The sequence below is a fragment of the Xiphophorus maculatus genome, chromosome 10 (genome assembly GCF_002775205.1).
Source record: "Xiphophorus maculatus strain JP 163 A chromosome 10, X_maculatus-5.0-male, whole genome shotgun sequence".
Lineage (NCBI taxonomy): Eukaryota > Metazoa > Chordata > Actinopteri > Cyprinodontiformes > Poeciliidae > Xiphophorus > Xiphophorus maculatus.
The window spans coordinates 816254-843428 of NC_036452.1; the positions used below are offsets into that span (position 1 = coordinate 816254).

General features: G+C 44.7%; 1 protein-coding gene across 3 annotated transcripts; it reads left to right on the forward strand.

Moving 5' to 3' along the window:
• Positions 1 to 64: 64 nt before the first annotated feature.
• arhgap17 (Rho GTPase activating protein 17) lies at positions 65 to 27061 on the forward strand. 3 transcript variants are annotated; one of them, XM_023340586.1, is made up of 22 exons: positions 65 to 335; positions 516 to 661; positions 5591 to 5630; positions 8469 to 8573; positions 8673 to 8705; positions 8951 to 9027; positions 9102 to 9213; positions 9335 to 9411; positions 9499 to 9616; positions 10475 to 10543; positions 10665 to 10746; positions 11795 to 11922; positions 12256 to 12367; positions 13533 to 13614; positions 13701 to 13781; positions 13851 to 13964; positions 14044 to 14135; positions 14276 to 14420; positions 14935 to 15204; positions 15960 to 16084; positions 16346 to 16780; positions 25912 to 27061. In XM_023340586.1, exons 2-22 carry the CDS (start codon positions 609 to 611, stop codon positions 26046 to 26048), a joined length of 2487 nt encoding a protein of 828 aa, XP_023196354.1. In that variant the 5' UTR covers positions 65 to 335; positions 516 to 608; the 3' UTR covers positions 26049 to 27061. The 3 variants fall into 3 exon arrangements, with proteins under 3 accessions (XP_023196354.1, XP_023196355.1, XP_023196356.1); XM_023340587.1 differs by lacking the exon at positions 8673 to 8705; XM_023340588.1 differs by lacking the exon at positions 14935 to 15204 and having other exon boundaries at positions 66 to 335.
• Positions 27062 to 27175: the final 114 nt, after the last annotated feature.

Here is a 27175-nt window from a genome sequence, read left to right on the forward strand (position 1 = left end):
TGTGGCAATATTGATGTTCCATAGCTCATGGTGTTGGTGTTTTTACAGAGTTTCCCTATGGGCAGCGCAGAGGGTCATATTTAGGGTCATATTTAGGGGCATGAGCTGCGCTGTTTGGTCCGGGGAGGAGCTGCGGCCTCGGGCTGCGGCGCTACTTCCTGCGCCGGTCCGGGGAAGAGGAAGAGGCCGAGGAAGAGGAGAGCCGGAGGAAGAAGCCCCCCTCCAGGATTATTGCGCTCAGCGTCGCTAGCTCGTCGGCTAACGGTCCGGACAGCAGCCATGAAGAGCCGCTGGAGCCAGTGAAAGTTCGCCGCCTCTCACTTCTGGACTCTAATGTACGTAAATGTGCCCAGAAGGAGGTTCTGGGAGGTTCTGGTGGGATGTCGGACCTCAGCGGAAACTTTTCCCTAAATTTTCTCCTCCGAGAGGGAAGAGGGGCTAGCTGGTGGTGCTAGCAGCCGCTTTCTAACTGGGTTCGGGCTCCAATGGTTCTGGCTTGTTTTTCCCTGTCATAGCGACGGCTGCGCGGTTCGGGAAGTTCGGGTAACTGGGCCAGAACCCGCTGGAGAAGCCCGACCTGAAGAGACTCGGCTGGCGGAGGAGCGAAGATGAAGAAGCAGTTCAATCGGATGAAGCAGCTCGCTAATCAGACTGTTGGCAGGTTAGTGGGGAAGTTTAACTGGACAGAACCAGAACCGCTGCTCACTGGGCTTCTTTATTGCAACAGCTGCACACACAGGCCCGGCTGGCTCTCAGTCAGTTACTTTCAGTTTGAATTCAGAGAGAACAGAAGTCACATGAGTCTAAATATAAAGTACAATCCGAGCATTTCTTGTGTTTTTGATTATGGCAGCAGAAACACAGCAGGGTGCGAAGACTTTCTAAAGGCCACAAGTACGGAAAAAAACATTTTCACGTGTGGGAAATAAAAATCAAACATCAGATAAATGTATCGCATTATAACGTGGGACCTAAAAGCCACAGATCCACAATAAAACCAAAAAATGTGGAAATCTGTCATTTAAGAGGAAATATCTAGAACCACCATCTTTCTTCATGTTCATCAGTTTTTGCAGTTGTGAATAATCTGTTGCTGCTTTTATTCACAAATTATTAAATTATCCAACTCAGTAATAAATCTGCAATAAAGTCTTTATTGTTTATGCTTCAAATGAGTTAAAAAGAGCTGAGAAGTTTTCAGTTTGGATGGATGTTTATCTCATAATCAAACAGGAAGTTGCACAAATGAAAGGACTGAATGATTTGATTGGCTGTGATTTTATTAAAACCGTCCAGTAGAATATTTATCCAGCCACTGACGTCCGGAGGCTCGGAGAGTCTCAGTCACCGTGTTCAGCAACCTATTGATTATTGATCGCTAGCTTCAACAAACGCTAACGTTCACTGAGGATCCAGGTTTGAGTTGAGCCGTAGTGATGCAGCAGCAGGCGGTGCTGCAGCAGCAGGCGGTGCTGCAGCAGCAGGCGGTGCTGGTAAACAGGCTGATGGATGCTCAGCCACTTTGTGTTCATAAATTTGCTGAATTTTCAGATGAAGGAGAAAACAGGATCTGATTCGTCGTCTGAGGTCACCAGGCGTCTCCATGTTCCAACTCAAACTTTATTTAAAGGGCCGGTGTCGTGTAAAATCAACTTTTTGATCTGTCAGCTATTAACACAGATAAACCTAGCCCCGCCTTCAAAGTGCAGCTCCTCCCTCTCAGCTCCTCCAGACTAGCCAGCAGCAATTAGCAAACAGCTGATTATAGGAGCTGCTGCTCAGAGCAGTGCTGGTAGAAACTTTAAAGGATTAATAGAGGAGCCATGTTGGGACGACTTCCTGGAGGCGGAGCTTCAGAAAGAGCAGGAGATCTTAAAGAGACAGAGACCCAATTTGAAGATATTAAATTAAAGTTGCATTTATTTCAAGTAATATTTGATATATGCAGCATTATAACAGCTGATTTCAAAATAGTCACTGGCTTATGCTTTAAAAGGCACCATGTGCCTGGAAAACACACAGCACCGCCCCGTTAAGAGAATAGAAATGTCCTTATCGGCCCTCAGTGGAAACGTTGAGGTGAGACAGAATCAGCTCCAGCACCAAGCTGCACATCTGGAGACGTCGCCGTTTGTTTTTACAGCAGCAGCAGAGAAAATGCAGAAGCAGACGCCTTTTTTCCTGCTGCTGCGTCGGCATCAGAGGGGTTAAACTGCCAGGTTCAGGCGGCGTCTGCAGCATCCGTCGGGCTGCGTGTCTCTGCAGCTCGGCGGCCTTCCCCGCCGCCCGGGGTTCCTGTGATTGTGCGAAGGCAGAACAGCGTGTCCAGAGCGCGGCGGCGCAGGAAGTCTCTCCTCTGTCTTCTACAAACAGGAAGATGGCTCCATTTTCTGGAGAGACCGACGCAATTAGAGCAGGCAGCACATGATCCAGGTCAGCAAACATCTTTAATTTCTTCATGTAAGCTACTCTGATTTACTGCGTTTGACCTCTGAACCCGTCCTGGTGAGGCAGTCGGGTCAGAGGAGAAGATCAGACGCTGCAGCCTGGAGGATAATAACCCTAAAATCAGCCGAGTGAAAACCTTCACAGGACGTTTAAGGCCATACGCATATCCAAAATAAGCAAGATTTCAGAAGAATTAGAATTATGAACAGTCCCTTGTTGCCATGGCTGCGCTCAGCGGAGGTATGGATTGGACCAGCAGGGGGCGACGCTGCACAGACTGGTGCATCGGTTGATGAAAAACGAAGAAACGATGTTTGTGTTGGTTGAATGTTTGTTCCAGAGGGAACCACTCATCTCCTCGCTTGATTTGTTGGATTTTATGACATCATTGACGTAAAGCTGTTACCAGAACCGGGTCGATGTTTACAGTCTGAACAATGAAACGGATGGTTCTGATGACCTCACTTATATTTGATAGTCCAGTGGTGGACCTGAGGTTCCCCCTGACCTCTGACCCCTGTGGGGTTGGGCGGGCCGCTGGTACCGACCTCCAGCGAGACACTTCGGGCGAGAGGCGGGGTCACCTGCTCAGTCCAAGGTGGCGGCTGCCACTCTGAGCTCCGTTAATCCTGCGGCTCCGTCCATCTGGACCGGGGTCCGCTGCCGTCGCCCTGAAGCCGTCTCTTCCTGCTGATCGACGCTAACAGTCTGTCCAGTTTGCTCATGGCTTCAGCTTTCACTTCCTGTCTACTTTCATCCTGAATCGCCATGGTTACCGTTCAGCTGAGGGCACAGGATGTTGACCTTGCTGCTGCGGTGCGGCGCGTTGGGTCGGCCATGATGGTTCTGATCAGCTGACTCAGCAGAACAGTTGCTGTCCTGTTGGTTCGTCCCAGGAAGCAAACGGCTGATGATCCTCGGAGGTTGCAGACGTCTGGAGAACACCGACTGGACCGGGCTCAGAGAAATGAAACCAGAACCCGACCATAAAGGGAAACATTAAAACTTTTTGTTCCACCTGGTTCACATTCTGGAAAATAATCGTGTTCAGCATCTTTTGCATGTTATTAATCTGTCAATAACAAAGCAGAAAGTCTTTTTAGCTGCAGATGGAAACCTTCAGTAAGGGAAGGAGAGGAGAAACAAGAACATATTCATTTTCTGATTTTTAAAACAGGAATTGAATTATTTGCATATTAAGTATTTCTGATATTATATAAAAAAGGCTTAGGTGGTTAAATCTGCAGAATGTGTCTTTAATCAGAATAATTCCTAAAATAATCGTTAGCTGCAGCCATTTAGCGCCGTTATCCAGTAGCTCTGAAGCTAACTCAGCATATAAAGCATGAGGGCAGACAAGCTTAGCGTTAGCAACGAGCTTATGGCAGAACAATGGCTCCAGACTGGGGAGGTGTGTGTGTGTGTGTGTATAAATCAGTTAGATCCCAGTAAACACTTTGAAGTTTGTGGTTCAGTTTATTTACATCCTGCTGCTAATAAATGCCTCAAAGTGCATCAGAAAGACAAATCAGCTTCTCCAGAGAAACGTGACGTCACTTCACATTGTCAACATGAGTAGTTGAAAGGTGTGAATAGTTTTGCTCCTGTCCTTCTGTAGAGGCCAAAGGGAAGCCGTCGTTTTGAAGCTGCTGGCTGAATTGTGCCGAGTCGGGAGGTTTTTCCTGACCTCTTAGGCTGCCCAGCCGCGCTGCCCCAAACCCCCACCAGTTTCCCTCCGAGTCCAGCCCAGGCTCGGCCCAATAAAGACGCTCTCCATTCATCTCCAGCCTCTAAAACGCAGCGTCTGTGTTTTGGTGCCGCAGCCTCAGCTGTAAGTGGAAGCAGCTGTTGGAGGTAACTGGAGTTCATGGTGAAGCTGCTGCAGCCAGGCCTGGGCTGCATTTAGAGCTGCAGCACTCAGACTGGCAGCTGCTGCATGCCACTTTAGAGTTTAGTAGTGAAATCTGGTAATTTATGCTAATTTCTTCACTTTATAGCTTAAACATGCATTAATATTAGATTAAAATGTTTAATGGTTAATTTCAGGGTCTGTTGTTATATAACCACATTTTATTCAAACTATATATCTCAACAAAATAAATAAATAAATTTTAAATGTTCAATTAAATAGACAAATAAGCTCAACATCATAAATATCAAGTCAATATCAGAGATGAGTTCATCTCAGAGTTTCTCATCATTTATGGAGCTTCTTTAGAAATCTGCACTGTGGACGCTAACATTAGCATTAGCTGCTACATGTTAGCATTCAGGTGCTATTTTAAGCTAGCATGGCTTTTCTGATAGGCTAACTGCTGTTAGCACAACTTGAACACAACAACAGTCTCTTCCATCGTCCAATCAGATCGTTTAGAAACAGAAACTATCTGAGAGAATCGGCCTCCATCGCTGCTGTTAGCAATGTAGCTTTAGCATCAGATTTACAGGCGGATAAGAAAGCATGGGTTCAGGAAGAACCTTCATATGTCAAAAAAATAAAGAATAATTGTGATTTATTGAGTTAGAATCTATGTAATTAATTAATCGTTAGTGGATCAGGTTTATGGCTACCAGAAACAAAATCCACAGGGTTCGGCTCAGTACTTCTGTCTGCGTTAAAATCTTTGTAATTATCAAAACGAGTGCTGTTAATTAGACCCGCTGCTAATTAATACTCATACATGTCAGCAGGTTCATACAGCAGTCTGATCATTTCAGTGTCTTTTCTCCTACAGTAAATCAGGTTTAGTCTAAATAAACGTGGTTCTGGTGAACCTGCAGTCGTTCCTCACTCAGCCCGGTTCCCTCCTCTTTCTTTAACTGAATCTAATCTGCATGACCTCTTCCACCTCAACTCTTAGTTTGCTATTAATAGGCTCAGATCTGCATGGCTGTTACCTCGAGTCTCTGCAGACATGAGGGCAAGACCAGAAACTGAGAGCAGAAACACAACATCTGTCTTCTTCTCTTGTTTTAGAATCTGTATTTATCACTAAAGCTTTCATAGATAACACACAATAAACACACAATATAACTATTATGAAGCTGGATGGTATTTAGGAAACGTGTTGAAGTGGATTATGTTTCTGATCAGAGGATTGATGATGTTCCTGTTTTCCTTCGCTGTCTTTTCTCCCCACAGAGCAGAGAAGACAGAAGTCCTCAGCGATGACCTCCTGCAGGTAAATCATTACCTCCCAACACGGCTACACCTGTTAGCGTCTCAGTGGAGTCACCAAGCAGCCATCTGATTGGCTGGAAGCAGCTCCACTCCATCTGCTCTTCTCCAGCCTGAGAGTCTAGAAGAGTCTGGTTTCCTCCACCATCACTCTGGTTCTCATGTGGGAATTAAATCTGTCCGCTCAGCTGATTTGTTTTTCTACTACACACAGGAAGTGATGTCACATCTAAATGTTTTGGTTCCTCATGTTCAGGGTTGCTGTTTTTACTTTGAGCTAACTAATGGGTCCCGGTCGATCGCAGAAGGTTCTGAGTGGATCTCGGCAGCAGGTGACAAACTGAACGGCGCCAGGACGCTGAGACCAGAACTTCCTCTTCTGACGCGCTTATCAAAATATTCACTAAGATCCTAAAGCTTCATTAAAGAAGAAGAATAAAAATTTACAAAACATGTTAAAATTAATAATCTCAGTAATTACTGTTTCAACAAGGTGTTGCGCAATTCGGTGCGTTTTGGTTTCATTAACAAAAAAGCGACTCAGAGAGCAACTGGCAGCAGAGCAGGAGTTTAAATCAGCTGATCAATAACAGAGAAATAAATATCAAGCCTGGAAAATTGATACCGTAACGAACTGAATGTCATGTTTTTAACGTAACCTCTGCTCGGCTTGCGGGGCGCAGGCGGTTGCCATGGTAACAGGTGTGCTTAATGACAAAAAGAGAGAGAGAGTAAAAAGGTAGGAGTGGTTCCGAGTTGATCACCTGTTCAGGTTATTTTACCTTTGTTTACCTTCGCTGTGGCTCATCACAGCCGCCGTAGTTTCTGAACGTTCAATAAACGACAAACTTGGACTGATGACCTCGTTCCAGTATAAGTCATTAACAACAAACATCAAACAGGACAAATATATTTCAGTAAGTAACAAACAAATGGCTTCTACCGCCATAATTATATCCCAACTTCAGAAGATTTGCCTTTACCTTTACAGAGCTCTTTGGTTCCTCCTGTCAGTTTCTCATATTGAGGTCAAAGTTCAGATCTACCATAACTGACTGACACCTGCTGGCCTCAGGTTTGCAACCAGCTTGTGACTGAGAAACCAGTAACCTCCTCCCAGTGACAGAGTCTCACTGAGGAAGAAACTGCATCAGGTTTTCTGTCACTTTATTATTTCTGCTGTAACTGATGGACATAAAATAAATCAATAGAGTTTAATTTACAATTTTTATGTCTTCGTGTCGTGAGGCAGATCTCAGCCGCTGGTGAGAGAAAACGTAGATCTTGGTCTCGTTTGGGCTCCCCTGAGCTAACGGGTCAGCACCGGTCCTGACCAGAACTCCCTGCATGACCAGGTTCTGGAGGTTCTGGTGGGTTGGCCTGCTGGAGGTTCTCCCCTTGTCCAGGTGTGGATCATGGTTCTGCTGAGGTTCTCTGGAGCCCAGAGCCTTAGACCCGGTTCTGTGAGCTTAGACCCGGTTCTGTGAGCGTTTCGGTTTGTTTGGGCCTACTTGGTGAAGTCGGACATAAACCTGGAGGTTTTTCTAACGTTGGTGCTTTTAGCGACTCTGTCCTGAAGTTTCCTAAAACTGGATCATCGTCCTTAAGATTATTCCTGCATATTTCTGGTTGCAGCTGTAAAGAAACGGGGAATCAGAACTTCATGCCTCTTAAATCGGGCCGATGGTTCGTTTCTGCCTCTTCTTTAGTTTTTTAGCTTCCCTAATAAAAACAACTTTTGAAACCCAAGTCCCTGTTTAATTGAATAAAGACATTAAATCCACACAGTGAGCCAGAGTTCCCTCATCCTGGTCCTGGAGCCAGAACCACTCACTTCCTGCATTTCTACAATAATCTAAGATTCAGGATTATTTTTCAGATTTTTTGGAGTCAAAGTCTCTGATTTTGTGGTGCTGCTTTTTAAATATTTCTTCCTCATTAAAATCCATCTAAAATCTATGAATTGAAGAAAAAGACGAGAAAACAAACTTAAATAACTTGATAGTTGCCGTATGGATCTCGATCATAACTTGTTATGGTACCAGAAAGAAACTCGTCATGACTGGAAGTGAGAACTGAGCCACATCTACCAGTCCAGGACTCGTCTGGACTCGTGTTCTAGTCGGTAAATAAACTGGGTCGTGTCTTTGGGATTCGCTGACCTGTGACACATCATGAGACCGACCAGGGAGCGACGTCTTCACACAGCAGGAGGAAGAACACACACTCTGTGTGTGTGTGTTGGCGCTGCATGGAGCCCAGCTGCTCTGGGAATGCTGGGTCGCTGCGGGGGTCAGGAATGACGTGGGACGGGGAGCAGAGGATTCCTGATTCAGGCCGGTTTTTGGGTTTCCTCGCCGTTCGTCTCCATTTCCTTCCAGTTTCCATCCAGATGCTGCTGCCAACTTCAGCTGCTGGCCAGAAGTTAAGCTGATTTAAACTCATCAGACGGTGACAGTTAGTCTAACGCTGACTGTGAGACGCCTGGCAGGACGGGGACACGACCCCCCACAGAGCTGCTGCGGCGTCCGTCTTTGAACCTGATTGGCTGAGACCGCAGTCGGGCCAGAGCCGGGCCAGAGCCGGGCCGCCCTGAGTGGCTCTGGGTGGGGAGGTGGTCCCGGTCATGTTTAAGGGTTTTCCTTCTCCTGACCTGGTGAATGAATCAGATTTCATATCTATAAAAATGAAAAGCATGTGTAATTTCCATTCTGCTTTAGAATGACTCTCTACATTTAGTTGCTATCTGAAACAAGACGAACTTCTGAAGCTTGAGTTTTTGAAGGGACTCAGTGTAAAAGTTGTGAATATTTCAGGCGTTCATTCAGTCTGTTGCTGACAGATTGAGCGGCGCATGGAGTTGGTCCGCGTTGTTTCCCACAACACGCACAAGAAGATGGTGTCATGTCTGCAGGGTCACATCGGAGCAGAAGCAGAGAAGAGACATGTAAGTTCATCACCTGTTGATCCCTAAATGTCCGAGTTGTTTCTGCACCGCAGGGGTCGGCAGAATGCTCCATGATGTTCTGTTTCTGTTTCTGACCAGTCTGTCCCGCGCCTCTATACAGGAAACGGTCAGGTAAAAACCTCCTGAATCGTCACGTCTTCCTCTCCTTTCCATCTCAGTGTCTGTTTTCCACGCATGAAACTCTGGGAAGCAGAACTGGATCTTCATCTCCAGCTCTTCATCACTTCGTCTTCCTCCCTAGTCTTCCTCCTCTTGTCCTGCTCAGTGGAAGCTGCTGAAGGCTTTTCCACTGCTGCAGCTGTAGATCCAGAGCTTTGCTGGTTTCCTCTGTAATGTGAGCTACTGTGTTGTTTCAGAAAAAGCTTCCTCTCACCGCTCTGTCCCAGGCCATGGTGGAGGGAGGAACCCAGCTGGGGGAAGACTCGTTGATGGGGTGAGTCCAGTATCGGCTGCCGTCGGTTCCGGGTGAGAAACCGTCACCCGGCCTGATCCTGTCTGCGTCCACAGGAAGATGATGGAGGTGTGTGGCGAGGTGGAGAACCGTCTGGCCACAGAGCTGATGCAGCACGAGCTGCAGATGGAGAAGGAGGTTCTGGACCCGCTCAGCCAGCTGGCAGAGGTCCGACATGCTGACGGGTCTGGTTCTGGTCCATTATGATGGAGGGACCTGGGCCGACTTCCTCCTGGATGTGTGCTTCCGTGTTGAACTGGACTGTTTCTGTCCTGCTTGGTGATTTCAGGTAGAAATCCCAAACATCCTGAAGCAGAGGAAGCAGCTGGCCAAGTTGGTGCTGGACTACGATTCTGCCAGAGCCCGGTCCGTCTGCCTCGGTTTGGTTCTGATCGTTTCCAGGCCTTCCTCCGTGTTTCTAACGTTTGCTTTGCGCTGCTGCTCTGGACTCAGGTGGTTGCAGGCGACCAAGTCGATAATCTCAGGAACAAACACTCAGGCGCTGACGGCCAAGGCGGACCTGCTGAAGGAGGAAGTGGACGAGGCCATGAACAAGGTGGAGCTCTGCAAGGTAACCCACGGCAACGCTCTGCAGTCACTGTGCGGCGTTATCATCACGCCACAGAAGAAAATGTGATTTCAGAGCTGCTGTGACGGTCTGCCGCTTCGCTGATTAAGTTTTCTAAACACATCAGAGACATAACTCCTTCATATCCTTCATAACTCCTTCATATCCTTCATAACTAACTCATGATGCTGCCTTGCTCAATGGCTTCACTGCTGAGGTCCCAGTAAAACAAACTGGGAGGAAACCAGGGCGGCAGGTTGCAGTTTCCAGAAGTTGTTTTACAGCAACATAGTTTGCTGTTTTTATTTATTTTATTCTATTATGATGTTTTAAAAATCATAATAAACACATTTAGGGCTGCAAATGATTATTTCAGTAAATATTATTCTGTTGATTATTCTGGCATTCAGATTAAAGTCACATTCTGCAGATTTTTCATTTAACCGCTTCATCTTAATTCATGCAATATTAGAAATACATTAAAAGATGAAAATAAACATTTTATTGCCTAAAAGTCACTTTTTTCATTCCTTTAGTGAAAGTTTAATCATCTGCAGTTTAAAACTCTTCACACATGAAAAGCCCAACAGAAATGCAGAGTATGGATGATCTGGGGATTATTATTGATTATCTGATTAATTAATGGGATAAATCTTCCAGGATGTGAAGCTAAAACTGAACCAGAGGAGTTAGAAGAGATTTACAGACTAATAATGTTCTTATTTTATATGCTAAATGTTTTTAGATTTTGTGTAGTTTGGCTTCATTACTGCTGTGTTTCAGTAAATGTCCTTTTTTAGTCTTTATTCTGCAGCTAATAATGAATGGTTGCTGTAATGTGATTAACGGTTTGTGGAACAGGACCAGCTGGCTGCAGACATGTACACCTTCTTCTCTAAAGAAGGCGACTACGCCCACTACTTCATCACCGTGAGTTCACGTCTGCAGAGCCGCCAGCAGCGTATCCATCCATGATGTTTGTTATTGTGCATCAGCTGATCCCTCCCTCCTCTCGCTCTGTGTGTGTGTGGGTGTGTGTGTGTGTGCGCAGCTCCTGGAGGCTCAGGCTGATTACCACAGGAAGTCTTTGTCTGTCCTGGAGAGCGTTCTGCCGGCCATCCGGGCCCAGCAAGGTAGAAACCTGCAGGAAACACCAAACGGCTCAGCTGTCCACTTACTGTTCACCACATTCAGCGAAACCAGAACCAGAGTCCGTCCTCTGCTTCAGATCCTGAGCCGTGAAGATTTCATCTAGTTTTTATTTCTTTGCTCTGCAGCCTGGTTGCTTTCTGTTTGACCAAACATGTGACCTTAATCAGCCCAGCATGAGGCCCTGACTCACAGCCTACACACACACACACACACACACACCTGGTTTTTCTAGCCGCCCTCCCGTCTCACTCTCTCTGATCTGTATTGACTCTGACATCTCACTGCTGATTGGACAAAGTGTTTAGGAGAGTTTTGGACGGTAAACATGCATCAACAATAACCTTTGACCCTCAGTCTGATGCTCAAACTCCTGCTAGACATTTTCTTTCTAACTTAGTCCCACAGAGGCAGACAGAGAAACATTTCAAAAACATTTAAATGACCACAGGACGCGGCAGGGGGAGGAGCTTAGCAGCTAATGCTAATGCTAGCTGTATAAATGAAGGCTGACGGTGGTAAACGGCAAAAAGAAATAATATGGCAGCTATAGAGGACATGGAAGAGATTAATGTTCACAAAGCTTCATGTCAGGGGAGTTACCATGGCAACGGGAGCGTTTGCTCAGAGCTGTAAATAAAGTGAAGTCACTAAAAACGACACTGATGGAGGATCGCGTTTTTTAAATTTATATCCAAAGCACTTAAACAAAACCAGATTATTAAGAAGAGAAACAAACGAAACTTAAAACAAACAGATTCAGAACAGTGATGATGGAAAGATGCATTCTAGTTAACGGTGTCACTTTATACAGTATCTATAGTGTGAAACCACTATGATGAAGCATTAAATAATCTGATGTTTGGTGTATTTGAAATAGGTTCCTAACTGATTTTCTCTTTTTGTGAAGACGGAGCAGGTACAAGTTTATTCTTTCATTCAGGATTTCTTCTGGTTCTTACATGAACTATTCTACTAGAGAAAGGAAAGAAATCATCTCCATTCCCTCTGCTGTCTCCTTTTCCGGCTCAGACTCCTGGATAGAGAAACCGGCGTTTGGAACGGCTCTGGACGATCACCTGAAGAGGAGCGGCAGAGAGATCGCCGTGCCGATGGAGGCCTGCGTCATGATGCTGCTGGAGACGGGCATGAAGGAGGAGGTGAGCCGCTCAGCTGGAGGACAGGCTAGCATCGCTCTGCTAGCAGCAGCAGAGAGCAGCTTTGACTGGTTAACAGGAGACAAATGTATCATTTCTTCTATCAGTCTTAGAAAACAATGGTCTGATCTCTAAGCTGCTGTCAGTAAATCACAGCTTTCAGACAGAAGAAGTGCTGCATCTGTCCTGGCTGCTCCGCCGCCGTGTGTTTGGCTTCCTGCTGTGCAGCAGCAGATCCATTTTACTCATCAGATCTGGAAGCTGTTCACAGTCAGGGCTGGCTTCTGCAGTTTCTCTGTGTTTTAACTCACATTTCTGCCTGTTTCTATGTTCCAGGGTCTGTTCAGGATCGCAGCTGGAGCCTCCAAGCTGAAGAAGCTGAAGGCGGCGCTGGACTGCTCCACCTCCCAGCTGGAGGAGTTCTACTCGGACCCCCACGCTGTCGCCGGTACGGTCCAACCCGCTCACAGCAGGTGGCTGCAGTGGCCGGCCAAAGTATTCACACCCTAGAACTTTTTCACCTTCATTCAGTCATAAACTCAGGTTAGAAAACAGCGTCGGCCAGCCTGAAATGTTGAGTGGTGGAAAGCTAACTCTGACTCACCATCCCCTCGGTGAGGCAGGGTGGTGGCAGCATCATGCTGTGGGAAGATGGCTGGAGCTACTTCAGGTATATCCTGTTGGAAAAACTGTCAGTTTCTGCAGAAGAGCTGAGGCTGGAGGTTCATCTTCCAGCAGTTCAAACATTCCTCCCCAACATCAAAGGGTTGAATTAACACCCATGTTTTACATTAATTATAAATTAGTTTGTTCAATCATACAAAAATCCATTCACTGAAAAATACATTCAAAACTTGACAAGCCCAGGAATCATAGGCATTAAGAATGCTAAAAGCATTAGCATTTCAAAACATGTCAAAAACTTCATAAAAATGAATAAATGGGTCCATGGCAGTTCAGCCGAATCGTTACGGATCCTTCCAACATCAACCAGTGCTAATCAGTAGTCCTGCTTCAGGATCTCAAATAGTTTTATACACAAACTTATCAAAAATAACCAAACTTCGGGTGTGCCGTGGTGGCGTAGCGGTTAGCGCGACCCATATTTGGAGGCCTTGAGTCCTCGACGCAGCCGTCGCGGGTTCGACTCCCGGACCCGACGACATTTACCGCATGTCTTCCCCCCTCTCCTTCCCCGTTTCCTGTCAGCCTGCTGTCACATAAGGGACACTAGAGCCACAAAAGACCCTGGAGGGGTAAAAAAAAATAACCAAACTTCTCTGTGGAGTTCTGATCCGAGAACCAGAAACGATCAAATAGACAAAATGACCTAAAAACAAATCCCAGCAAAATAATTAGCAACTCCCAACAAAACGACCCAAACACCCTGAAAGTCGAGCAACTTGCCGCTGAAATAGTAACTTCATACCAAGTTTCCATGGAGTTCAGGACGAATGAGGCAGACGGCGCCCCCTGTGGCTGGAGGGATGAAGGGTCACATAGAGCAGGCCTGGTGAGGTAGCAGAAATGTCCAGTTGTTTTCTGGTTAGTTTTTTTCCAGCCGGTTGAACTGAAGCCGTTTTGCAGTGGATTGTTTCTGTGTTTTTAATCAGGCGCTCTGAAGTCGTACCTGCGGGAGCTCCCTGACCCTCTGATGACCTCCCAGCTTTACGACGAGTGGATCCAGGCCTCCAGGCAAGGCGCCCAGCTCCCTGCAGCAGACACGGAGGATCTCTGTCCAGCCTGAAGCTAACGGCTCCTCTGTGTTCCTGTGGTTCCAGTGTTTCAGACCCAGATAAACGGCTGCAGGCGCTCTGGCTCGTCTGTGATAAACTACCAAAGAACAACAGGAACAACCTGAGGTCAGTCAGCTCAGCCTTCCTTTAGCGCTGCGTTTCAGGTTTCAGCGTCCGTCCCCCGTCTCCCTGCAGGTACCTGGTGAAGTTTTTAGCCAGACTGGCTCAGGACAGCGAGACGAACAAAATGACACCGAGCAACATGGCCATCGTCCTGGGACCCAACCTGCTGTGGGCCAAGACTGAGGGGTAGGAGGCGGAGCGGGCGCTCGCTCATCGGCTCGTCTTGTCTGGGTCTCATCTCTGCTCTCGTCTCGCTGGCCTGCAGGAGTCTGGCGGAGATGGCGGCAGCGACCTCAGTGCATGTGGTGGCCATCATAGAGCCCATCATCCAGCACGCCGACTGGTTCTTCCCTGAGGGTAGGTTCTGGCCGAGTCGGGACCTTTGGGCCGGCTGTGGTTCTGGCCCTTCATCACTCTGGAACAGGAAGTGGAGCTTTAGAACTTCCTGTTCCTGGCTGAAAGCTGGACATGATAGTAACGGTCTGCTTCCTGTCCAGACGTGAAGTTTAATGTTTCCGGCATGTTTGTGATGCCGCCGCCGGCAGCGTCCAATCACAGCAGCCCGCCGGACGCCGACTGCAGCGTGGAGAGGAAGAGGAGCAGCATGCTGGGAGCAGACGCTGACGCCACGCGGAGAGACAAGTAATCACCCTAAGCTCCGCCCCCCAGGAAGCCCTTAGCTCCTTCTCCTCCTCTGATCCGCCTGTCAGGAGTTTATTCTGACTTCAGTTCTTCCTCTTAAAGGGCCAGCATCATAAAATCACGTTTTGATCTTTCATCATGTTTTCCCTGCAGTGTTGCTTTGATTCTTTCATGTTAGAGGAATCCTTTAGTCTCCATGGCAACCATTCAGCTGATAGAACACCTGGGTGGGCCTAGCCCCGCCTCCAAGCTTCAGCTCCTCCAGACTAGCCAGCAGCAATTAGCAACCAGCTGAGCTCATTATAGCTGCTGCTCAGAACAACGCAGTAAAAACGTTAAAGGGTTAATAGAGGAGCCATGTTGGGACGACTTCCTGGAGGCGGAGCTTCAGGAAGGGCAGGAGCTTCTTAAAGAGACGGAGGCCCAATTTCATTTTTTATACAAACAGCATTTTCTACCACCTGAAGGGGCTGTTGGGGTAAATCTGTGCCGTTTTGTCCTCCTGCCCCCCCAGCTCTAACAAGCAGTCGGACCCCGCCCTCCGTAGAGGCAGTAGCACCTTAGCTAGAAAGCAGCACACCTCACCTGCCTTCCAGCCTCCCCTGACCCCTGTGGAGGCCCCCATCCTGGGCCCTGGGGTCCCTCACGGCCCCCAGGGCCCTCAGGTTGACTCTCAGCCCCCGCCTCCAGTGGGGGGGTCGGGGCTGGACGGCCCCCAGCTCAGCCTGGTCCAGGATCTGGCAGCAGCGCAGCAGCTGCTGACCCAGAACACAGAGGAGCTCAGGTAAGAGCTGCTGCAGCAGCATGGCTGTTGCTGCAGCAGCTGCTGCAGCTCCAGATGTTTTGCTGTTTAAACAAACATCTCCAGATCTTCATGAATTCTGGTGTTAAATGTTTAGTGATGTCATCAATGTGTTCCTGGATCCAGTCCAGTAATCAGATTACAGTCTGTAACTTACAGTCACTGTAATCTGGATAAGTTACTATTTTGATGAGCGTCGAGTTTAAAGGAGACATGATGGATGAGCTGGAACAGGAAACAGGAAACAGGAACAGGAAACCTCCTGCTCCCTGGAGGCCGTCGCCCCCCGGTGGAGGATGGAGGCACAGCAGGAAAATTAATGTTCATATTTTCATGTCGACTCCAAAGTGAAATAATAATAATGAGTCGCAGCTTCACACCAGCAGAGAGCAGCTCTGCACTTTGACTAGGCCATTCTTTAAGGTGACTCTCCAGCCCAGACTCAGGTTTTCCTCCAGGGTTCTTCTGGGTTTCGTTCCGTCCTTGAACTCTGACCTGCCTCCCACAGCATGATACTGCCGCCACCGTGTTTCACTGTGGCCGCGTTGTGTTCAGGGAGAATCGTTTCTTTGTGTTGATCGGATAAAATGTGACCGATGGAGTTGAACAGCAGCAGCAGCTGATGCTCAGCCCGGGTTCTGACCCACAGTGTCCAGAACCAGAACACGATGGCTGCTGGTTCTGGACCAGAACCTCCTGCTGATGGACTCTGGTTCTGGTTTCTGTTCTCTGTGCAGCAGCCTGAAGCTGCGGGACTGCGCTGCGGCGGCGCCCACGCCGGTTCCTCAGAGGAACGGTTCTGGAGGCGGCGGGTCGTCTGGGACCGGATCCATGGGGCCCAGTCCTCACACGATGCGGCGAGGTGAGTCGGCGCCCGACGCTTCACTGCGGTCTGATCTGATCTGTGGTTGCCTAGCAACAACCTGCTGGAGCAGCAGCAGCTTCAGGTTTTTTCACTTTGTGGAGTAAAACAGGAAACGTCTCCACCAGGTATGAACATGGAACCGGATCAGAACCGGGTCTCTAAACCCGTCAGTCAGTTTGGATGATATGATCAAACTGTGACGGTTTTTAGTTTCAGTGACCTGGTGATGACATCAGAACCTGTCCGTCTGTCCTCCAGGTACCAAGAAGCAGGCTCCGCCCCCTCCCAAGCCGTCCAATCCCCTGCCCAGCCAGCCGGTGGCCCCGCCCTCCTCCTGCGGCCCCGCCTCCCCCCCGCCCTGCGCCGCGCCCCGCCGCCACTCCAACAACCAGCCCCCCCTCCACGCCCCCAACCACCCTCCGCCGGCGCCGCCCGCTCCGGGCCCCCCGCCCTGGACCGACCCGCCCTGCCCAGAACCAGAACCCTCTCCTCCGGGTACCCCGAGCCCCCCGGACTCCCCCCCTCCCCCCTCCACCGCCGGCCAGGACGCCGTCCCGCCCCCGACCCAGTCCGGGTTTGGGTCGCTCCCCCGGCCGCGTCCAGTCCCGAAGCCTCGGAACCGGCCCAGCATGCCGCCGCCGCCGCAGCCCCCCGCCCTGAGCGGCGACACCAACGGCGTCTGCAAGATGGCGGGTGGGTACCAGCTGAGACCCGGTTCCGGTCCAAGGCTGCCGGGTCCAGGTTCTAATGCTGTTATTGCTTCCACAGGGTAGAGTAGCGGTAGTGAGGTTGGTAGATTCTGGTTCTGGTTCTGTCCAACATGTCCAGAACCACCAGAGTTCTGGAAACTGGGTCGATTTAAACCAGACCTCCAGCCGGGCCGCTCCTGAACATCCATCATAACGAAACCAGATTCGGAAGGGGATTTATTTCAGGGCAGCGTATCGTTCAGTATCGACCCAACGAGCCTCGGGCCGGGCCGACCCGGAGAGTATTCCAGAATTTATTCGCCATGGAGAAAATGGTTCTGAATTTAATCACGTTTGAGCCAAAACCCAAATGACCTGAATACATTCCTCCCTCAAGAATTCACCTAAACCCAGATGGACCAGAACCACAGCTGGTTCTGATCCGACCGGATGTTTGATTCAGATTCAGCCGACAGGAAACCGCCCGATTTCAGCCTTCAGAGGAGACCAGCGTCCATCTGTCTGTCCATCCCTGAACATCCGGATCATCTGAACCCAGTTCTGTTCAGACGATTCTGGTTTCATTTGGATCAGAATCATTTTAATGAGACGGACTCGGAGCTTTAAGTATCTCCATTCCTGCGCATCTTCCTCTGTCGCCGCTTTCCCGCCCTGAGCCGAACACCGCCCCCTGCTGGTCAGAGCAGCAGGAAGAAGCGGCTCCGTCACATCCTGGGAACATCCAGAGCTGAAGCTCCTCGTCCGTCGGTCCGTCCGGTCCACTCAGGGACTCACAGCTTCCTCACGCTGTCGCCGAGGTTCGGGACAAACTAGGTCAGAAATGTGAAGAAAAGTGAAGCAGGGTCCAATTTTACACCTTAAAACGTTGCAGTAGTTTGATGTTTGGATCCGGTCCAGAACATCTGAGATGTTTCATCAGATTGGAGCAACGTGCAAATTTCCAGTTTCTCTGATTCATGGAGCTTATTAAAAAAAGAGAGGATCATTTAATGCTAGCTTTGGACAAAACCTTTGGGTCCTTCCTCCTCTTTTAATTTAGCCCGGGATCGAGCGGCGTTCTCCATGAGCGACCCGCAACCGCGTGCTGCTAAAACGAAACAACAACAAAGCGTGTTGACGTCACAGATCACAGAGTTTAATCTCATACAAAGCAATCGACAACAAAGCTGCAGAGGAACAGAGATATGCATTTTCTCATAAAAATAAAAACACACAAGGGGAAGACAGACAAACACAAAACACATAAGACAGACAAAGGCGCCCAACGTGGAGTAAAAAGATGAAAAAAAAACTCTCCGTTGGCTTGCTGACTTGTACTTTTTTAATGAAAGAGGTGTTTCCCTATTTAATATATGCAGTCAAGGCGTTCCGTTCTTTGACCAATTAGAAACTTAGAAACTCCCCTCATCACAGCCCCGATGTCTGGTTTTTGTCTAAGTGAAAGGGCGGACGACTTCGTCTTGGGCCGCGCCAGGTACGAGGGAGAGGCGCCAAGAAGTCTCTTCCCCCTTTTCGGAATGCAAATTTATTGCTCTGTCTTCAGCGGGGGAGGCAAAAAAGGCCCTGCCTTGTCTGCTGCATTCCCAACTGCTCAACAGAAACTATTCCAAATTAAAGTGTTGGCTATACCTTTACACATGTCGTGGATTAGCTGTATTAAGCACCAAACAATAATTATTTTTCTTTAACAGTCCCCCTTTTGAGGTCTGAAAAACAGACCTCACTAAAATTGATTAAGCCTTCTAATACAGAGCCAAAAACTGTGTATTAAACTAAAAGAAAAACGAAAAAAACCAAAAAATGAAAACCAAAAGAGTGACGTACCCTAATTATATCCAGTCCCCCTTTTTAAACAAAACCCAAGGGTAAGAAATACTTATCCTTACAAAAAATGTAAAATCATAAAACAAAAATTATCACAATACAATCAAAAACACAGGACAACAAAAAACCTAAAGTATAAAATGAAAAAAATAAAACAGGAACATACATAGAAAAATTAGTAAGAAATGTCTGCAACTTAAAGGACAACATTCACCACAAAATTACAATCTGTCAAATGAGAAACACACAAAATTACAATCTGTTGCTCGTCTTTTTCTGTTTTTTTTTTTTTTAAATGTCCATGAACAGTCTCTCAAAAAAAAATATGAAGTCTTCGTCAGGAATTGTTCAAAAAATGCGCGCAAAAAACAAAACGACAGTCCTTGTCAGAGTTCACAACGAACGAAAAAACACGCAATAAAAATTAATGTCGATCCTCTTGCAGCCTGAACTCCTCGGTTGGAAACCTCAAGTTTCCACCTTAGCGTCCGTTGCTCACTGAAAATTGGATTATTATGCCAATATAACCGTGAGTTTCAAAAAGAAAGTGAAATCTCCTCGTGAGGAAATTAGATCTTAGGAAACGACCTGTCACAGGTTAATAAAACAGACATTTTGTTTCAACATGAATTTCATTAGCATCAGAAACACAATTACAACATTCTTTAATATCATCTGCATTACTGTCAGCATAATCAAACGATGGTTTCACCTAAAAATAAATTTGCTTTGTTACTTCCCATCAGAGGAACTATTTTAATCCTTTTTATCAAAGAACGCAGAGTTTGAATGAGACCACACCCACAGGGCACCAGGAAAACGGCTGCAAACTGAAACGACAAACAGAGATCAGATTTTCCAAAAGCATCATTCATTTTGTGTATTCAACACAAACATCTCAAGTCACTCGTGTCTGAGTGAATCCTCCACCGCTCGTGACTCTGTGGCTGCTATCGTTTAAAAAGTGTGAAACCGCTCCTCCAAGCAGCCGCACTCCTCCTCAAACGACAGCTTGTGTGACAGAGTCCCACCTGGAGCTCGAAACTCCAGGCCAGTCTGTGTGTAAAACCATGAGCAACTCATCCCGTGAAGCCTTATCTCCTACTTTGTCCAGTTCTGTTCATCAAATGGTGGATGTGATCCATTCAATTTACGTTGCTATTATTATATACTATAGCTCCAACCGATGAAAAATACCAAAACCCTGTAATCTTTTGCTTCAAAAGACATGTTTCCAAAGTAACGTTTTCCCAGAATGTTAAACAAATGCAGATTTTTTCTTAAAGCAATCTTGTAAAAATAGGATCAAACAAACGAAACAAAACAAACACAAAAACCTAAAAATGTAGTTGTAAAGCTTACATTTACCATCAAAAATGAATAACAATGTGAATTAAACAGTCCAGGTCAAATTACTTTTATAGAACAAACTAGATCTTACTGGTTGTTTGTCTAAATCATTTTACATGCGTTCCTTAAACAAAATTCAAAAGAGTCAAACCTGGAGAAATTATAATGTAACAAATCCAGACATTTTCAAAATATACCAATCTTACCTAGGCTTTTACTTGTCGTCGAATTTAAAGTTTTATTCAAAATCGTTTTAAATGGATGTAAATCAAAAAATCAAAATCAAGTTTAGAAAAATCATTATAATCCCGCCTGTGTACTTTTACTGATTAGTGATAACTTTAATCAAGAACAGATTCTTCAAAACATTTCTTAAAACATTCATGCTCCATTAAAGCAATGCTCTGAAAATGGCTGACACAATAATATTTTAATTTCTATAATTATTTTCCCAAGTTAATTAACCAAAATATGCTTCATTATCACTATAAATTTATCTAATTTCTCAAAATATGTTAGCCCATTGTCAGAAAATCTTTTAATGGAGAACAACTCAAAGCCATGTAAAATAAGCACATATCAGACAAGTTCTTCAAAAGTTTTGTTTAAGTAATATAAGTGTTTCAGTAATCTAATTAAATAATATAAAAATAAAAATAAACCCATAACATATTCTCCCTCTGTATGATACATTACTGGCTAATGTATCATCATTACCTAATATGTTAACTAACGATGTTGATGAAACAGGGTCATTATTTTACTGAGAAATTCTACCCAATACTGCCCCGTCCTAACAGGCAAACTGTCAAAACAAACAGAACAAGTTATTATAGCATGCTGTAAACCTTCAAGATTACTATTTTCAAAAAACATTTCACATTACAGTTTTAAAACTCATAATTACATTTTACTGTTATGATTGTCAAATAAGTCATTTTACAAACTTCTCAAAAATTTTCACTAGCGTTTGACAAAACGTGTGTACCAATTAAGACTCAGTGAAGGTTATGCATAAACCAGGCAGAAAGACGTTGAAGAAAAAATTCAAACACAGTTAACAAAGAAAATCCAAAAATAACAAATTGGGCCCCTACTGAAATCAACATAACAAAAAACAACACAGGTATAACAGAACGACGTAAGCACAAACTGACCGAATAAGACATGAGGGGAACTTAGATAACGGCTGATCAGACCATTAACACACTAAGGGGTAATTAAACACAAAATCCTAAAATACTGGTCAGTATATCACTAAATCTACAAATGAAAGAAATTAAACTAAAGACCAAATTTCCCCCTCCCCTTTCGAACGGGTCAAGAGGAAACTGGTGACTCAAAAGAAAGAAAGTAATTTGTTATATTTAACAAATAGACAAAGAACTGACACAAATAGCTAAATAAAAAGTCAGACTAATGAAAACAAATTTAAAGATAAAATCTAAACCACTCACTACTCAATATATAAAGTAATATGAGAGGAAACCAGAAAATCATTACCAAGAGTGTCAGCATGTGACAGTCGACTCAGTGTTTTGACGCTAAAAACTTATATTTAACATCTTCCACATTATTCCTTACTCACTATGTATTCGCTTGTTTAAACTATCTACTTTAAAGAGAAAATGTTTCACTAAATCTAGGAAACCAAACTGCATCAAAAATCCTGTCTTATGTGATGAGAAAAGACTCTCTACTCCTTCCTATAATCTATAATGTGAAACAATACCCTAAAATTTAAACAGCCAATCTCTATGGTCCTTAGGGAAAAAAAAAATTAAATCCTTTTGTATTGTTAAATTTTACAAGTTGTATTTTTAAAGTCACTACACTTATCCGAGCAACCTCTTCTGCCAGAGCACAAATCAAATCTACAACCCACCATAAAACCCCTCCCTCACCTCTTGGAGGGGCTGATTTTATGGCAGGAAGAGAGCCGATAAGGATTTCAGGAGGAACACCTAATTCTTTATTAGGCTTTGGCACTGGAATCATCAGATATGTTTTAGTTCCTTCTACTTTTAAAAATGAACTTACATGCAGATATTTCGTCAGGAAGTACTGTAAACGATGGGAGAGAGTATAATTTGCCTTACAGCTGCTGGTGCTCCCTTGCTGAACTTCTGTGAGCAGAGGTTGCTTCGCACTTAAAATTAGTGGTATACAAAGAGGCTTCACATGTTAATTAGTTGAATCTAGTGGGGGTAGAAGTTACAGCACAGCTGTAGCTCGTTCTCCCGTGCTGAAGTTCTGTGAATGGGGTTATAACTCCTCCTTGAGCTCCATCAGTCTCATGTCTAAATAAACATACTTGTCGCTTCTTCTCGTTTCGTGCTATTTATTTATTTTCCTTAATTTTCTTATGTTATTTGCAGCCCTCTCGTCTGTCTACAGGCACTATTTAATCATCTCTTATTACAGTTTAATATTGATTCTCTACAATAGTTCCATATAATGTTTTTTATTAACCAATAAGTTATTTCAAACTTAATGTTATCCTTCAACAACAAATCTTGTAAATTTTAGCAAACTTTTCTATATTTAACCAATTTCTATTTAACAAGAGAGTGACTTCTAATTTATCCTGTCTAATTATCCGTAAGTCCTGTAGATTTAACAATATTTTATCTATCTTAAAGTGTTGGTCTGTTTGAAAAAGACTGATTGTGAAAATATCTAGAGTCAGTTGCATATTGCAGTTTGTTGTTATCTGAACAATTACCTCTTACAGTTAGAGCCTGTTTCTCTAAAAATCTTCGTTTTTTCTTTATCCTCAACTCATTAAAAAGGTCCTATTTCAACTCATTGTATTTTATTCTATTTTCCAGCTACCTTCTCAGCCTAGAATGAATAATTAACATTTTTATCTACTATTTTAGTTCTCAATTCTATATACAGTTTTATTTTATGTATTTCTCTACTTAATCAGTCATGTATTTAGCTATTTATCCATTCACTTCATTTATGTATTTATCTATTAATTTGCCAATACATCATTACTACAATCCTCCGTGACCTAATTTTCTTGGCTTATTCTTTCTTATTTTATTTATGTATTTATTCATTTATTTAACCTTAGAACCCATAATTTATTTTCAATTTGTTCAGATGATTTATTTTATCAAAATTCTATCCTTTAATCACCTTCCTAACTTTACACTGCAGTTCACACTTACTGCTGTTATTGTTTAATTTTAAGAAGTTAGTTCAATTTAACACAGAGGATGTTTGTAAAAACTAGAAATTTTGCACCATCAAACAGCACTGAGAAATTGCTCTGTATTTATATGACATAAAATACCAAATGGTATCTTATCTCCGATCACACACTCTTTCAGACCAACACGAATGACAACACAAACGAAGACAAAAAACACAAAACACAACACATCTGGCCAAGTTTTATAGTCAGTCAAAATTTCCTCAGTCAGTCATCATTTTATCAAAGTTTTACTGTAATTTATATCAAATTTACTGAAATTTATATCAAATTTACTGAAGCTTCAGGAATTGTCCAATGTTTTATTAACATATTTTCATGTGTCAATTTAATTAATTTTAAACTCCAATCTTAAGGAACCTTTTAATTCCCCGTGCACGTTTAAAAAGAGAGATCTCAAAGTTATGTTAAAATCAAACCACAACCAATAATTTTGTTTTCTGGTACCAGTTTTTATGTACTTAACTCCTATTTTATTTATTTAATTATTTATTTTTTAAACTAAAAGACCACGTTTCGCCATCGTTCTACTTTCCCCGTTAAGACTCTTCTACGAACCCCGACCATAAAATAGCGTATAGCACGTGTCGCAACTCAGTGTCCATAATAACTGTACAATAAAACGCAGCAAAATCAACTCACGTTCACGCGAACAGCGCTTTGCAAACAACTTAACACTCTGCTCAAACACACAGCCAGCCCGAACTCGCGCACGCGCACACACACGGCCACACAGATACACACACACAGACACACACAGACACACATACACAGTTACAAACAAACGTAAGAGACAAACGGGGGAATTAAAAATAAAATGCCGGCTTCAAAAATGCATCCATTTTCCAACTTGCAAAGTTAGTCCTCTGAGTGATTCAACTCGAAACCCAATATAAGTCCAATAGAGCGATTCAGCTCGAGTCCAATATAAGTCCTATTTCAAGAGCGATTCAACCCCTTTTTCAATGTTTGACCAGAGAAAAATTAATTTAACATACTTTTCAAGATTTAACCGATGAATAGAGCGATTCAACGCGAAACCCAATATAAGTCCAATAAAGCGATTCAGCTTGATTCCAATATAAGTCCTATAGAGCGATTCAACTCCTTTTCAATGTTTCACCAGAGAAAAATTAATTTAACATACTTTACTAGATTTAACCGATATAGGCCAATATAAGTCCGCTGGAGCTGAGTCAAATCTCCGGGCCGATTCAAGCCCAAACTACCAAATTGATACACAATTCCCAAATTGCTTTTTTAGGGACCCAGTCATTGATTCCCAGGGCACAAGAAAAATAATTAAGAAACCCAGCATTTTTACGATAGAGGCAACGTAAACTCCTTCCATCTGAATCCGCCACGATTCCCTGTAATGTGCATCTTCCTGTTAAATTAGTAAACAACAGACTCTTTTAAAAAACAAATCTATCTTCTCCTGCAGCGTCGAACCTCCGCGTGGCTGTACACAACAAAAGAGTAATTAAAAAACGTCTTACCGCACGAGCCGGACAGATCGATCGGGGAGAGACCGCCACCCGCCAAGATTCCAGAACCGGACGAAGCCCCCAATTATTAAAAAAAGAGAGGATCATTTAATGCTAGCTTTGGACAAAACCTTTGGGTCCTTCCTCCTCTTTTAATTTAGCCCGGGATCGAGCGGCGTTCTCCATGAGCGACCCGCAACCGCGTGCTGCTAAAACGAAACAACAACAAAGCGTGTTGACGTCACAGATCACAGAGTTTAATCTCATACAAAGCAATCGACAACAAAGCTGCAGAGGAACAGAGATATGCATTTTCTCATAAAAATAAAAACACACAAGGGGAAGACAGACAAACACAAAACACATAAGACAGACAAAGGCGCCCAACGTGGAGTAAAAAGATGAAAAAAAAACTCTCCGTTGGCTTGCTGACTTGTACTTTTTTAATGAAAGAGGTGTTTCCCTATTTAATATATGCAGTCAAGGCGTTCCGTTCTTTGACCAATTAGAAACTTAGAAACTCCCCTCATCACAGCCCCGATGTCTGGTTTTTGTCTAAGTGAAAGGGCGGACGACTTCGTCTTGGGCCGCGCCAGGTACGAGGGAGAGGCGCCAAGAAGTCTCTTCCCCCTTTTCGGAATGCAAATTTATTGCTCTGTCTTCAGCGGGGGAGGCAAAAAAGGCCCTGCCTTGTCTGCTGCATTCCCAACTGCTCAACAGAAACTATTCCAAATTAAAGTGTTGGCTATACCTTTACACATGTCGTGGATTAGCTGTATTAAGCACCAAACAATAATTATTTTTCTTTAACAAGCTTCTTTAGAAATTTGGACTGTGGATGCTAACATTAGCATTAGCTGCTACATGTTAGCATTCAGATGCTGTTTTAGGCAGTTAGCCTATCAGCTTGTTAGCACAACTTGAAATCAACAGCAGTGTCTTCGGGCGTCCAATCAGATCGTTTGGAGCAGCTTCATGTTAGCCGATGTAGCTTTACTGTCTGACTGTCGGGTGGTCCGGAAATCGCGGTTTCAGGCATAATATTAATATGTGAAAAATAATAATAATCGCTGAAAAATTTAAACGACTTCAAATCTATGTAATGAATCTAAATGAAAGCGCCAAAGTCCCGGTTCTAGTTCAACTTTTTCTTTTTCCTTCCATTGATGTGTTTAGTAGAGCTCTTCATCATCATCATCGTCAGTCACTCACCTGTTCTGTCTCATTTAGAGCCGCTGATGTCTTTGAAGAGACCCGGTCAGGCTTCCGTACCCGAGCTCACTGTGGACCAGCAGCTAACGGCCGCCAACTCTTCCTCCTCCTCCTCTTCCTCCTGCGACCTGGACACTGAGAGCACCGCTCTATGAGGACCAGTGCATGACCTCACGATGACCTCACGGCCCAGCCCTCCACACCGTCGCGTCCTGCTCATATGAACTGAACTGATTCACGTGGTTCGACGCGTCACACTGCCCCCTACTGGCTGCTGTTATGTACTACACACACAAGTGTCTTTAAGCCAAAGTTCCTGTTGGAAGCGACATAGCAGCTTCTCTGTGTAACATCGTTCTCTCACACACACACACACACGCACACACACACACACACACCACCAGGTGTGTTTCTACACGGCTCTTTGTTCTGAATTAGCTGGAGACAATCGGAGTCGGTGAAAATGACGGGACGAGTTTTCTTCCTGTTTTCTAGTTGAATCTGATTCAGATCAGGTGAAGAAGTGACTGCTGGTTCTCAGTCATCAGTTTCTCCTCCATGTTTGTATTTATTAGGTGGTTTAAGAACACACACACACACACACACACACACTGCAGTTCAGCGCCAGCCATGCCTTACGGTTCTGTTTCTGCCTTCAGGGACATGAGCTGCCATCCCTCACTAGAACCCGGTTCTGGTCAGAGTTTCTGCCTTTCCTCAGCGCCGTCTGGGTCAGAGTGAATGTAGAGTGGGCCGGTTCCGAGCGACCGGTTTTGCACAGATGGACTGATGATGATGATGACAATGCCTTCGTCCCCCTCTGAGCTGACAGGAAGCCTCAGCCATGACGCCGGGGGAGGTTCTGCCGGGTCGGGTCTCGCTCGGTGTGTTTGGGTCAGACGGAACATGAAGGCGTTGGCCGCTCGGCTCTCCCTCCTGAACCTCGCTGCCTTATTTCCCAGAATCCTTCAGGCTCATTTATTGTAACGTTTATCATGTTTTCTGAGCTGAAATATGAAAAATCCTGTAATATTGAAGCTTCCCAAAGAAAATAAAGTATATGAAGATTAAACATGTTTGATGGCATCTGCATGTTTCTGATCAGAATAATCAGGAAATGTTTTATTACGATAAAAAATGTGGAAAAATAAAAACCCTTATTAAATCATGAGTTATCTGAAATCAGTTATTGAAATAATCAACTAACTTAATCATTGATTAGTTGAATTATTGAACCAAAACTGTTCAATATGAACATTTAATATAATATCTTTATTCTGTT